General features: G+C 37.4%; 1 protein-coding gene across 2 annotated transcripts in view; it reads left to right on the forward strand.

The window, feature by feature from the left end:
• MED13L (mediator complex subunit 13L) overlaps nucleotides 1–15,402 on the forward strand; it is a 268,233-nt gene that overhangs the window by 149,435 nt on the left and 103,396 nt on the right. For both annotated transcript variants that reach the window (XM_070399748.1, XM_070399749.1), the window contains exon 4: nucleotides 1,824–1,907. In XM_070399748.1, coding sequence (XP_070255849.1) covers nucleotides 1,824–1,907 — 84 coding nt within the window. The remainder of the gene's footprint in view (nucleotides 1–1,823; nucleotides 1,908–15,402) is intronic.

The raw sequence follows: 15,402 nt of genomic DNA on the forward strand, positions 1-15,402 counted from the left end.
TCCCATTTTACTGAACTGTGACAGTGTGCAGTTCTCTAAAGGATAGTAGGAAAATGAGTCTTTAGACCTAAGTGGTAAATATGCTTTAAAGCAGCAGTCGCCAACTGGTGGTCCACGGACCACTGGTGGTCCATGAGGTGTGAATGGTTGGTGACTGCTGCTTTAAAGGAAGAGACACTAGACATTACAGACACAAGTGAATGAAAGCACATGTCTAATTGTGAATGAATAGAGAGAAACATGTTCACCTTAAGATAATCAATTTATCTACTTATTTAATATTTTTTGGACAGAAAAATTAAGACTTTAAAAATTTTAAAAAGTAAACATTTTTTGTGGTTCTTTGGAATTGCACTAGAATGAATGTTTCATGCGAGAGTAGGCCTACAAAAGGGCCTAACCTTAAAGAGATTTTGGAGAGGATGGGAATAATAAAGTGTGCGTGGCTAGAGGAGGGAGCATCTACTAGCAGTGGTTCTCAACCATCCTAATGCGACCCTTTAATACAGTGACTCATGTTGTGGTGACCCAGCCATAAAATTATTTTCGTTGCTACTTCATAACTGTAATTTTGCTACTGTTATGAATCGTAATGTAAATATCTGATATGCGGGATGTATTTTCAGGGGTCGCGACCCACAGGTTGAGAACCGCTACTAGGGTATAGGTAGGAACCCAATGTAATGGAGTTTCTAATAGAAGGAATCAGCTGAAAAACTTTCTTCAGCCCTTAAATTATATGGGTTTCTGTTATCTGGTTGGGATTTGGGAGCACTGCAGTTTCTAGAAAGGAGACTTCTTTGCATATGTGTTTGGTATAGATTAGAGTGGTAAGGTAAAGGCTTTGATACTGGTGAAGTTACTCTGTTATGAAGTTATATAAAATTTAGTGTACCTGTGCAGCTCTATAACTTTGTGTGTGTGTGTGTGTGTGTGTGTGTGTATTTTGGAGAGGCAGAGAGAGGGAGAGAGAGATAGAAACATCAATGATGAGAGAGAATCATTGATTAGCTGCTTCGTGCATGCCCCCTACTGGGAATCGACCTTTGGCCTCCTGGTTCATATGTCGATGCTCAACCACTGAGCCACCCTAACCAGGCACTATAACTTCTTGATAACCTAACGTGCAGTTTGGTTGAGAGTGTGGTAGAGGAAAACTATATTTGGACATTTTAATCTATGAAAACCGTCATACTTATAATTTCATTATTTGAGGGACACAAGGGAACCCAAAGTTTGTGGTGGCTCCCTTCTAACCCTCCTAACTGTCCCATCTGGGAAATGGCTTGCGGAGTTAGGCTGTGGCCGCTGCTGTGGCACCTGTAATCCAATATCTGGTCTGCCCATGGCTTTAGGATTAGAGCTTATGGCATGCCAACTTTGGAATCAAGTTGCTTGTGTAGTTAATTATGGCAACAAACACACACACACACACACACACACACACACACACACACCCCTCACCCTGATATCATTTTCATTTTCAGTAGCTGTGTTTTTTTTTTCTTCTTGAAACAGTGAATTTTGAGCTGTAGTAGGGATCTAGGAATTCTAAAGAGAAATGCTTTCCTAGGACTGTTGATTGAAGAACATTTTATAAATCTTGCAAGTGGTCTTGCAAGATAATATTATACTATCTTACAGAATTATGTCATACCTTCACAGTAAGGAAATTTTGAAAATCTCAGTGATGAGGAAACATTTTGACAGTTTAATTGATGTTTTTTATTTCCAATGATGTATGTCATTTGTGATTATTAATGCAATGACTTCCTAATTTATTATTGAAACTATAAAAATAATTCTTGATGTAATTATCATAGGTGCCTAATGGATAAGAACTTCGTTAGGATTGGGAAATGGTTTGTTCGACCGTATGAAAAGGATGAAAAGCCAGTCAACAAAAGGTGAGTGTTTAGAATGCTCTTGGTTTTTTTGGTTGCTTTTGCTTGACCACAACTATCTTTGGGGAAGAGGTGGGTGGGGGACACAGCTTATTTGTTTACTTTCTAATAATGCTAGTAGTTTATATGTACTACAATAGATTTCTGGACCACATTTCATTAAACACTGCATTACAAAATTTCTATGGAATATTAAAAATTGAACTAGAAAGATGATTATCACTATTGCCTAGGTATAAGCTCCTTATTACCACACTATTTAGAATTGAAATATTTTATTTTGTTATTTTTCTTCTTTATTTTTCTTCTTTAAAGTATTATATGGCATAACCTTTAAAAACAGTCAAATGAATTCAAATGGTGACAATATTTATAGGATTGATGCCCCTTAAAAGTCAATCAACACATCCTTGCTAATTGTCAAACAAGGACTGTGAATTACTGCTAAACAGTGCTAAACTTTTGACCATCAAAGGCAGTCCTTGATACTAAACAAAAATGGAGGCTTAGATTAATCAAACCAGAACCAATAGACAAAACACTCAAAATGAAATATTTATCCACTTACCTCTGAACACAGGATAGACTTAATTAAAATCATAAGTTGATGGTGATTACTTCATTTCTGAAGAGCAGGGTACACAGTCTTTATTCTTCTTTATTTTATTTTTTTATTGCCATACTTGTCCTAAGCTAAAAGTCCCAATTCCTGGCTTGAAGCCTTCTATGGTGGCTCTAAGGTTAGATCTTTTGGGTAGTTTGCCAGAATTTTGGCTGTCAACTCTTCCCTCTTTTGGAACCTTTACTTTCTTAATTTCCTATCAGAGATTCAATTAGCAAGCTTTATGTCTAAAGCTTTGATGAAGTGGTTGTGTGGAATCTGCTCATTAACCAAATCTAAGTTATGAAAATTTGGTTTCTTTTTTCAAATCTGATAAAATAAGGACTGCCTGCTGCGGCCCCCCATCCCCCAAATCACCATGAAGTTCCTTGAAATATTTTTTCCTCCTTTAGTACATTTAAAATTCTTTAGGATTTATTTAAGAAGTGTATTCAAATAGAACATAGTAGGTATTATGTATATCAAAGTTTGTGTGGAAAGGATAATGACACTTTTAGAAAGGTGCCAGTATGTATGGGTGTGTAAAAGTGTGATTCTATTTACAGATGCTTTGATTGAGGAACTTTTTCTTTTATTTATTTTGATTTGGTCTGACCAATGCATATGTTCCGAGAACATAATTAGTCTTTGTGTTTTCCCTCAACTTTCTGAATGGTTAAAGTTTTGTCTTCTAATGTTGATGAGTCTAAATCAGGGGTGGGCAATCTTTTTGACTCGAGGGCCACAATGGGTTCTTAAACTGGACCGGAGGGCCGGAACAAAAGCATGGATGGAGTGTTTGTGTGACTAATATAAATTCAAAGTAAACATCATTACATAAAAGGGTACGGTCTTTTTTTTTTTTTAGTTTTACTCATTTCAAACGGGCCGGATCTGGCCCGCGGGCCGTAGTTTGCCCACGGCTAGTCTAAATGGTTAACTATGGAATTGCTTTAGCACAAGGATCTCTATACGAGTCTTAGTATGGCTCGCTATGCTTAGTGCGCATCCCCACAGCTGCTCACTGGTGAGTTAACTGAGCCAGTCCTAAATGTGTGATGATGTGACAGGAATTTGAGGAATGAAGAGGAAATGTAGAAATAAAATAATGATTGAAAGAGGAGCAATTCATATTTAGTGCTTTCAGAAAGGAAGGGAGAGGGAGAGAGAGCTAGAACCATCAATGATGAGAGAGAATCATTGATTGGCTGCCACCTGCACACCCCACACTGGGGATCAAGTCACAACCTAGGCATGTGCCCTAACCAGGAATCAAACCGTGACCTCCTGGTTCATAAGTCAACGCTCAACCACTGAGCCACGCCGTCTGTACAGCAATTTGTATTTTTAATAGTTAAAAAATAATGTTTAAAAGTCAAATGTAGTTATGAATCTATTTTATACTAGAGGCCTGGTGCACAAAAATTTGTGCACTTGGAGGGGAGGGTCCCTCAGCCAGGCCTGTGCCCTCTCGCAATCTGGACTGCTCGGGGGATGACCACCTGCTAGCTTAGGCCTGCTCCCCGGGGGATCGGGCCTAAGCTGGCAGTCAGATATCCCTCTGGCAGCCTGGGAGCCCTCGGGGGATGTTCACTTGTCAGCGGGGATCAAGCCTAAGCTGCAGTTGGACATCCTTAGCACTGCTGAGGAGGCGGGAGAGGCTCCCACCACCACTGCTGTGCTGCCAGCCGTCAGCCTGGCTTGTGGCTGAGCAGAGCTCCCGCTGTGGGAGCGCACTGACCAACAGAGGGCAGCTCCTGCATTGAGCGTCTGCCCCCTGTTGGTCAGTGTGTGTCATAGTGACCAGTCATTCCCAGTGGTTCTGCTGTTAGGGTCAATTTGCATATTACCCTTTTACTATATAGGATAGAGGCCTGGTGCACGGGTGGGGGCTGGCTGGTTTGCCCTGAAGGGTGTCCCGGATCAGGGTGGGGGTCCCGCTTGGGTGCCTGGCCAGCCTGGGTGAGGGCCGTTTAAAGGCTGGCCACACCCCCTTCAGGGAGGGGGGTCCTGCTGGGGTGCCTGGCCAGCCTGGGTGAGGGGCTGATGGCTGTTTGCAGCTGGCCACACCCCATTTAGGGTGGGGATCCCCACTGGGGTGCCTGGCCAGTCTGGGTGAGGGGCTGAGGGCCGTTTTCAGGCTGGCCGGTGACTGAAGCTCCCAGCCTCTCCTTTTTTTTCTTTTTTCTTTTTATTCTGGTATTTATTTACCTTCTATAATTGAAACTTTGTTGCCGTCACTGGAGCTGAGAGCTGGCTCCTGCTCACTCCAGCTCCGAGGCCACGGCCCGCTGAAAGCAGGTATCTGGGGTTTGTTTAACTTCTATAATTGAAACTTTGTTACTTTCGGAGCTCGTAGCCTCCTGCTCGCTTCAGCTGCATGGCTGCTGGCCGCCATCTTGGTTCGGTTAATTTGCATATTGTGCTGATTAGCCAATGGGAGGCGTAACGAAGGTACGGTCAATTACCATGTTTGTCTATTATTAGATAGGACTAGAGGCCTGATGCATGAAATTTGTGGGAAGGACTTGGCCCTTGCATCACCGCCCCCCTCCCACTGGTGGTTTCAGAAAGTCGTTCTGGAAGGTCGTTCCAGAAGGTCATTCTGTCATCTAGTCTAATTAGCATATTAGCTCTTCATTATATAGGATAGAGTTTATATATCTTCACACTTAATTTAGATCCCAAAAGTCTTCCTAACTTTAGCCAACCAATAGATGTAAATAATTCTGAGCAATGTAATGGAATTATTTTATTATAATTCATGATTGAATGTAGAATTTTTTTGTAATGTAGAAATGTTAATCATATTTTTATTGGGGTAATATTAATAAAATTACATAAATTTCAGGTATACATTACAATTCTCTATCTTTATACTCTATTGCGTGTTCAGCACCAAAAGTCTAGTTTCTATGTTACCCTATATTTGGCCCCCTTTACCCATTTTGTCCCCCCTCTACTCCCCTAAATGTTAATGATTTTGAAAAAAAAATTTTAAAACACAGTATCAGTTAGAAAAATTCAAAACCAAAGCTTGAATTTGAACAGTTGGCATTTGCTGTTATAAAACTTTATTAAGTGTAACGACTTTTCCTCTTTTATTTGCTGAGTGCTGATAGAGCTTCTTGGTGGATGTTGACAGAAGATCTCAGTGGTTAAGTCGTTTTAGGTGGATAGAGTGACACTGTAGAGGACATTTAGAATGATAAACTTTGGGATCACATTCCATACCTTTCTTTACAAGTTATTTGCCTTTGGATAAGGTGTTTAGTTTTTTCTGGGCTGAACATTGTTTTTTTGCTGTTATTGAGTAGCAGTTACTATCTTAGAACTTGCTGCTCAGTGCTAAACAAATTGTATGCACAAATTATTATTTGTAGGAATACTCTTACTTGATGCCATTAGATACAAATAAAAGGAATGTATTTTAAAGAATAGTACTTTGTATAAAGTATAGTAATACTAACATATATTTTGTTCAATAGGTTAAAAATACAATTGAAAACATGACATTTTATGTAGCTAAAATAATTCTAATAGTGGGAAGAAATGAATATATTGATGAATAGTGTTCCCCTGTTAGATTAATAGCATATAATTTCTTGAGCTATAAGTTCCATATTGATAGCAAGACTAAATCATTTACTGTGGACTATAAAATAGAGTTCTTAATGTTTGATATGAGATAATGCTCGGGATAATTTTAGAAAAAGTATATATATATATTAAATTTGACCAGGCACGTCCAAGAAGATAAAATAAATTTATTCATATCATTTTTTTCTCTATAGTGACATATGTTTGGTTATTCATATCCTTGGGAATGTAATAAGTGGGAAAGAAAACTTTGGCTTTGTTCTAAAGAGTTATGACAACTAACATCAAACATTAAACAATTATGGTTTCTAAAGTATATTGAACTAGAAAAAGCCTTTAACTAGATGCTTAAACCAGTGGAAATAAATATTTTAAAAATGATTTAGAAATTATTCCAATTATAGAGTCTCTTTCTTTTAGAGAGCTGTGCATTTTCTAATTTAATTCCAGCCCACATTTGTTTATTGCAATTTTTAGTCTATTAATTTTAGCCTTTGAATGCCATTTTTAGCAAAATAATTGATTGTCCCCAATGACAATTTGCACCTTTGATCTTTTCTAGGAATCAGGTTTATATTAGTTGGGCTAATACAAATATTGGTAAACACAAATAACCAACTTGCTAGTGCATTTTCTGAATTAATTAGCTGTCTCTTCTTCATGTGAAAACCTGCCCTCCTCTTAGATGATAGTTCAAATAGCCTCATATACTTTCAAATATTCTAATTACTTTTTTATGTCACGCACCTCACTGGGGATCGAGCCCAAAACCCAGGCATGTGCCTGATGGGGAATCGAATGGTGACCTCCTGGCTCATAGGCTGAGGCTCAACCACTGAGCTGTGCCGGCCAGGCCACTGCTCACTCTTGTACCCATCCTCCTCTTTCCTTTTTCTCTCCTTGTTAAAGGCCAGTCATCTGTGTTTCCTTCTAGAGATGCAAAGATGAAAAGGCAGGGAAAGGGATCTTTTATCTAGAGCTTAAGCAGACATGTAAATAGACACTTATAGTGTGAAAGGTAAAGGAAATCTCCCAATGTTCCGAAAAATAAGATCGCTAGTCATCATTTTTTCAGTTTTCCTCATAAATTTACTTGGTACATGTGGTACTTTTTGCCACTTATCTGTGAACAAGAGCTAGTTGATGGGCAATCCATAAAAGAATATTAATGGGACAATTTAGACTTATCTAATCATATGTCATAGTTTTGCAGCTTCTTTTTTTCCATGGGTCTATAATATATGTAGTCATTTTCTGCTAGTTTATCTGATGAAAGATATATAAAAATACTATGTATTTTGTCACTTGAATATACTTGAGAATTGTGTGAAAAGTGAGAAGAGAGATGAGCACATAGAAGTATTTAGGATTATAAATCTTGCATTCAGGAATTAGAACTTTTTGTATATGCGACTTTTTCAAGAAAGTAATGCACATACACATTATTACACGGATTACTGGTGAGCCAGAATCTGCCATCCACTAGGCTGCTTCTTTGGAAATAAATGACTGAAGTTTACTAGTAGGACTTTATTATAACTCCTATCCTAATCAAGCTCTTAGTGTGCTTAGTCACACTGGTCTACTCACTATATCTTATGTTTCTGTTCTTGTGATTTTTTTTTCTAAACTGAGTAGAATAATAATAAAGGTAATAATAATGATGTCTACTTTATATAGATTGTTTTGAGGATTAAATGAGATGATTCATCTAAGTGGCTGAATGAATGACTAGACAAACAAATTATTTAAAGCCTGTTCCAAACATTTCTTTCTAGTTCCATGACACTATATACTAGTCACTATATTATGAATGAAACTGATAAACTTTTCAAAATTAAGTGATCATAAGTCAGGAATAGCAGTGTGCACAATTTTATTTTTACTCCTTCAGATCATTTGATATTGTTTTTATATTTAAATCTTACTAGAGGCTCGGTGCTCGAATTCGGGCACCAGCGGGTTCCCTCAGCCTGCCCTGCAGGATCGGGCTGAACCGGCTCTCTGACATCCCCCAAGGGGTCCTGGATTACAAGAGGGTGCAGGCCAAGCCAAGGAACTGCACCGTGCACGATTGGGGCTGGGGAGGGATGCGGGAGGTTGGCCAGCTTGGGAGGGACCATGGGAGGGCTCCAGGGCATGTCCAGTTCATCTTGCTCAGTCCCAATTGGCCGGACCCCAGCAGTATGCTAACGTACCACTTGGAGCATCTGCACCCTGGTGGTCAGTGCGGATGATGGCAACAGGTCGACTGGTTGACTGTCTGCCCCCTGGTGGTCAGTGTGTGTCATAGCGAGCAGTTGAGCCGCCTTAGCATATCATTAGCATATTACGCTTTGATTGGTTGAACGGATGACCAGACACTTAGCATATTAGGATTTTGTTATATAGGATATTTTCTCTAAACTATGCATTAATAGAAGATGGTGAAATTTCCATAAAATTCACCAATTTTATACCAAGTATTTTCATAGATTTGATTTTGGTCTTAAAAACATATGATGTTTTAAAGAGGTACCTTTGACTATTAAGGTTCACATCAAGTGTGATAGTCTATTTTTGATATTTCATGTATTAAAAAGAGCTCTAAGTAGTGTTAGGCCAAGTATCTTTAGTAGTAAGATTAGATAGCTACTCTGGGTAATAAAAGAGACAGCATAAGTGAAAAGTGATCCAGACAGAAATGGATCTAGTACTCACATTTGTCAGATGAAAAAAGAAGGAAGCTGCTTACAAACCCCCAACACTTCTAGAATTTTCTTTTTTTGGATGGGCATCATTCAACACATCTAGAAACATATTTATGCACTTACTTTTTACTTTGTGTTTTTCCCTACCCATTCCTCATAAGAGTATCAGAAAGTGGGGATGTTTTTCCTAGTCTTCTAACTTCTTAAACACAGTTATCACGTCTATAGCTTAAAGTGAGAAGAATGATCTAGATAAGAATATTTGACATGAAATAAAAAAATATAGAAGAAATAAGTGGAAGGTTGAGGGTAAAATGAATTATCTATATTTTTAGTTTACTGGCATTAAAAGGTGCTAATTGTACAAATATACCCATTTGTTCCTTTGTTCTTAGTTTAATAAAAAATACGAAAATGTTTTATTTGAAGGAATTTAATTTAATACTACTTATTCACTTTTTAAAGCTTTCATTAATAATGCTTTTTTGGAGAATGTGTTCATAAATCATCCCAAACATTATAAAAAAATGAACAATAGAGTGTATTTTTCTGATTACAAAAGGATTGATGTATTTATTAGAAATTGGAGAATGCTTAAAACCAAATAGAATTTTGAGATGGTATAATTTTATCCTAACACATTGATAGGTCCTTTATTTGAACTTGAGAGTATATATGAAGTCTTTTTGATCCTTCATGTACTCCTATATATCCGTACCTCCACAGTGCTTGATGATGAGTTAGTGAAATCTTTAAAAATTTAGCTTTTTAAAATAGTTATTCCTAGATACACTGGAAAAGGACAACTTCAGTATACTAAAGTATAATTTACAACAAGATAAAATTGGGACTCTGATGCAAATATAAAATGAACAAATGCCAAACATTTTAATCAACTCTTTAATTAATGAAGGAACAGATGAGATGTAAAAACCAGGTCAGAGAGCATTTGAGCAGCTAGATTTTATAGAAAATTAATAGGTGTTTGTGCACCTGTAATGTGGTAGCTATTTGAACAAATAATGCATATAAATTCATTATTTTTTAAGAATTTATTTTAGAGGAGGGGAGGGAGAGAGAAGCAAATGTGTGAGAGAAAAACATCAGTCAACTGCTTTCTACTTGCCCCGACTAGGGATCGAACCCACAGCCTGGGTATATGTTCTGAGGGGGAATCGAACCCACCACCTTTTGATGTACAGGTCTACACTCTAACCAACTGAGACATACCAGCCAGGGAAAATTTATTTTAGTCTGAAATAACCACAATTGCTTATTAATTAGGACATGCATGCCTGTTGGGCACTGTATAACTTCTCAAATTTTGGAATCAGATTGGACACCTCTACTTTTATTTCCAGTCCATATAGATTTTACTTTATATCACAACACTGAAAATCCAGTTTCACAAAGACTTGACTTGATTGCAGGGAATATAGCACAGTTTAATGTTGACACTGCAGTACCTTGAGCTAGTAGTTGGCATAGTCTCTGACAAATGTTGTTTTCTTTACCCCCAAATTAAAAATATCCCACCACACCCTTGTGAATTTGTTGCAGTGTTCAGGGGTGCTGTAGTCACAGTGGGTAAAGGAGGCAGTCGATAATTCTTGGCTGAGCATTTCCCTTACATAACATTGAAAGGACAAGTTGTCTTATTCAAAGTTTTGAGTAAAAAGTTTTACAAGGCCAGAACCGGTTTGGCTCAGCGGATAGAGCGTCGGCCTGCGGACTGAAAGGTCCCAGGTTCGATTCCGGTCAGGGACATGTACCTGGGTTGCGGGCACATCCCCAGTGGGAAGTGTGTAGGAGGCAGCTGGTCGATGTTCCTCTCTCATCGATGTTTCTAACTCTCTATCTCTCTCCTTTCCTCTCTGTAAAAAATCAATAAAATATATTTAAAAAAAAAAGTTTTACAAGTACTCCAGAGAGCTTCTAATTAATATTATTAAATTTCTCTCCTTAAACTGCCTGCTGGATGGTGGTGGTGTTATTGATGTCCTGGTAGACTCTACTCTATTTATCCAAATCCTACCAAGTCTATAGGCTGTTTTGGTAAGCCAGTTAATCATCCTGATGCATTAGAGCTATAGTGTAGTGGATTCTCAAACTTTTTGTTCTCAAAGCACCTATAAACCTTACGGAGCACTCGAGAGCTTTTATTTATGTGGATTAAACTTACCAATATTTACTCCAAACGGAAAAAACTAAAAATAGCAATAATAAACCCATTTCATGTTAAAGCAAGTAGCCCATTTTTAACAAAAATAACAATTCTCTAAAAGAGAAAAATATTTAGTCAGAAGAATAACAGTTTTTTCAAATCTCTTTAATGTCTGGCTTAAGGGAAAACAGCTGTATCTCGTGTCTGCTTCTGCATGTAGTCTGTTGTGACATCACACATCATGTAGCCTCTGGAAAACTCTATTGTGTACTTGGGGGGAAAATCAGATGAAAAAGATGAATAATGTCTTTATGTTATTCTGAAAATAGTTTTGACTGCTGCCTGCTCAGAGTGGAGCTTTACATTCTTAATGCTTACAAAGAATTTCAACGCAGATGTGGTCTGTCTGCATTCTCCTATTAGGCAGGGGCAGATAAACTTTTGTAAAGGGCCAGATAATGAATATTCTCAGCTCTGCAGGATATATAGTCTCTGCCCAAACCAGTCAAATCTGACATTCTACTGCGAAAGCAGCCATAGACAATATGCAAGCAAGTGGGCATAACTTGCCCCAATAAAACTTTACAAAAAAGATGTGACAGGCTGGAATTGGCCGTGGCCTCTGCCCTTAAGAGGGAGATTGCTGTTCAGATAAGCTAAATGATTAGCTGACAGTCATACAGCTAGAAAGTGGAGGATTCAATTCCATGTGTTTCTAGTTTCACAACCACTGTCTTTCTCATTTCTTCATGCTGTCTTCACTAAAAAGGTTAATGATTACAAATTTAATGTAGATGGGATTATTGATTATTTGTTATAGATAACTTTTTAGGATAAAAATTTATCTAAGTTTAAAGTTGTACAGGGGCTAGGATATAGACTCTCCCTAGTTACCCAATAAATGATTGGATAAGGGTCTTTATCACAATGAATCATACGCACCGTGGAACATTTTAATTCTTGTGTTAATCACTAAAACACACGTATCAAAATGTTTTCAACAGACAAACTCTCTAAGTAATTGTTTTATTCTATTTAAAATATTATTTGGAGTGGTAAATACATGTATATAGTACACAATTTAAATGGCACAAAATGGGTAGGTGAAAAAGTAAGTCTCTTCCTCACTTCCCAGTCAGCCAATTTCTTAGTGTTAATTCCTATTACCAGTTTCCTTTAATCTTTCCAGAGATTAGTTTATGCAGATATACACCAGCATGCATCTATACATTTCTCTTTTATACAGATAGTATATCTGTATAAATTGGTATACATACTCTACCCATTGTTCCATGGCTTTATTTTACTTACTAGATAGATAGTGATGATATGTTGAAGATCAATCCATGTATATGCATATAGAACTATTAACTGTTTGAAAAAAAACATGCTTTATATTCACTCTGAATATTTGTTTTATCAGACTTACTAATTTTAGAATTTATTTGTTTTGTTATTTACATTCCATGAGTATCTTTTCTAACAGTTTTTAAAAATGATGTTGCTTTGGTATTTGGTGCACATGAGTAAAATAACTTCAAAAAGTTCTGCCAAATGATTTAGTATGATTAGGAAAGAAAGATATGAAGCAATAAATAATGAGCACTGAATGTGAAAATTGGGAGATCTTGTTGTGGGTTGTTCTAGTGAAGAGCAGGGATTCATGAAGTTAAATGGGTTTTGGTAACTCTAAGGTTTGAATGACTTGGGTTAGAATCACAGTGAGGAAAACAACATAACAAAGACATCACCATGGTGTCTCTTAAGGAAAGATTTGGTTGAGTAGAGAGGAAAGGCATTCTTAGCAGCAATGGAAGACAAAAAGAGATAATGTCTAACAGGAGGACTCCTTGAGTGATCCAGAGAGTTATAAAGAAATTCTTTTTCTGGGTTTTTTTTCCTCTCTCCCGTGGGACCAAGATATTAAAAGATGATGAATTGCTTTGTAGGATTTGTGTATGACTGAAGTCATATGCTTGTACTATGAATCGCCTACAGGCTGTCTAGGTGTTCATTTGTGGTGGAGAGCTGCTGTGAGTGAACTTTGCCCCTAGGCATTATATTGCTGTATGCCATAATGATAGATTATTGCGGTTTTTGTTTAGGTATTTTGGTGAATGAATGTGGCAAGGAATATACTCTTTGGGATCCATGTAACATCTATAAGCTTAGAACCATAATAAAGTTCTAAAGTCTTGAAGCTTAGATGAATTGTGATAGAGACTTACATTGTTCTAGCAACGACTAACAAATTAGAATAGTTGCTTGTTAGAATTTAAGAATTGCAAAATTCCACAGCCAGAGATAAGCATTGTCTTGAGAGTTAAATATTATTTTCTTTAAAGCTTAAAAATTAAAAAAACTCAGAAAAACAAAAGCTGTTTTTGAGGGCTCAGTCCAAATTTGCCATTAAATTATGGCAACATGTATAACTTTTCCCTATTGCTTTCAACTCCTTGTTTCTGGAGTTTCGGGACTGTTTTTAGTTAGTGCCTTTTGTATTGTCTTACTTGGTCTTCTGCCAAGAATTTAAGCATTTTAGGCTCCTATCTCTCATGTTAATTTATTTAAAGCTGGAGAATAGCTCACATTATTGCACTTGAGAAGCACCTAAACCCTATTACAGCATTAAACAAAATTTCTTTATAGTGCTCGTTGGTGCCGCTATAGCCTCTCTTGCCTCTACATATGTGTTTACTTAGTTGGTGTCTACTTCAAACTTGAAGGAAAGGCACCCCCAGAAAGGCAGTCCTGCTTCCGGAGCCCACAGCACAGGTTTGGATATGTACTGACAGATAAATCGAAATGGTTGAGTGAAAAGCAACCAATTTAGGGACACTCAGCAACACAACTTCAGGTTGGAAGGAAGGGAGCTAATTGTTTTGGGTGGGGGGTGCTAATATTTTTAAGTTAAGACTAACATTTGTTGAGATCCTATGCTAACTGCTTTACATAAATTATTTCTAGTCTTCACTACATGCCTTGCGCTTTGTGTTATTTTCTTTGGTTTTACAGATGCGAAAATGGAGACCTAGACAGTTTCAGTAACAAGAGTTAGAAAGTGCTAGAGCCAAGAATGTATTTTCTAGAAGGGCAGGACCTTTAATGCATACTGCTTGTTAAGTACTTTGTGTCTTATTATTCCTCACAGCAGCCCTGTGAAATTAGTGGTAGGAGTAGGAGTAGTAGTAGGAGTAGTAGTAGTACTAATTTTAATAAAAGGAATTGAGATACAGAGAAATAAGTAACTTGCCTTAGGTCACACTACTACTGCGGGCAGAGCTAGATTGAGTTGCTTCCAAGGTTCTTGCCCTTATTCTCAAAAAATGAAAAAGTTAGAGAAGGGTAAATGGTAGATGCTTAATGTTAAGTGAAGTAATAAAGAACATCCAAATAAAAAAAAGGATGATTCACTTTTTTATATAACTTCATTGATTTTAGAGAGGAAGGGAGAGATAGAAACATCAATGATGAGAGAGAATCATTGATCGGCTGCCTTCTGCATGCTCCCCTAGTGGGGATGGAGCCCATAACCTGGGTATGTGCCCTTGACTGCAATTGAACCGGGTACCCTTCAGTCCGCAGGCCGATGCTCTATCCACTGAGCCAAACTGGCTAGGTCAAGGATGGTTCACTTTTTAGCTTCTAGGCTAGAAAATATAACTTCAAATAATGGAAAAAACTATATGTGAAGACCAGTAGTGTATGAGCATTGCTTGCACAATGAAGCCCCCACTAGGATATTTACTAGTTAGAAGGAAGAAAGAGGTTTCCATTCTTGCACTTTCCGTCAATTAATAGGCAATGGTCTTGGCACTTGCCCTAAGGGGCTAAGCTGGAAGTTGCTCTGTCAATGGTTCCCTTGTGGTAGTCACATGGTTTGCATTTTCTGCTAGAGCTGTCAAGCATGGAATCGTGTAGTCAGGTATCTCAGATCAGTTTGAATCTGTGGGTCAAAGGAATAGAGATTAGGGGTAGAGAGGTGAGGTTTTCAGTCTGCTTCTTGAAGGTGTACCTAAAAAATCAGTGACTGTTTGGTGCTTATTAGTAAATTAAAAGACACAATTTGTTTGTGGCATTTAAGCAAACTTAGAATTATGAAGGGGAAAAAATGTTGTTTTTCTTTCCTTTAATTCATTTTACTCTTTAGATGATGTGTAAGAAAAAGAACATTCTTTTAAAGCTCAAAAATCGGTCACACTTTATTAATGCTAAGGAAGACATTAAGTTTTAATATTTAATATCTTCAAGATATGTGATATAATAGATAAATATTAATAATAACTTATGAGAAAATTGCTTTGATAACCACATGCCCCTGTTATTGACCACTTAAGGCTGGGAAGAAAAATGCAGTAGCAAACTTTATTTTTCTCTAATATAGGATGAATGTTAAGCTACAAAGAATAATTTCAGTCATTCAGATCCATCATTAGAGAGATC

This window comes from Myotis yumanensis, unplaced genomic scaffold (assembly GCF_028538775.1).
Source record: "Myotis yumanensis isolate MYYU_CA2020_CCGP unplaced genomic scaffold, mMyoYum1.0.hap1 SCAF_19, whole genome shotgun sequence".
Classification (NCBI taxonomy): Eukaryota; Metazoa; Chordata; class Mammalia; order Chiroptera; family Vespertilionidae; genus Myotis; species Myotis yumanensis.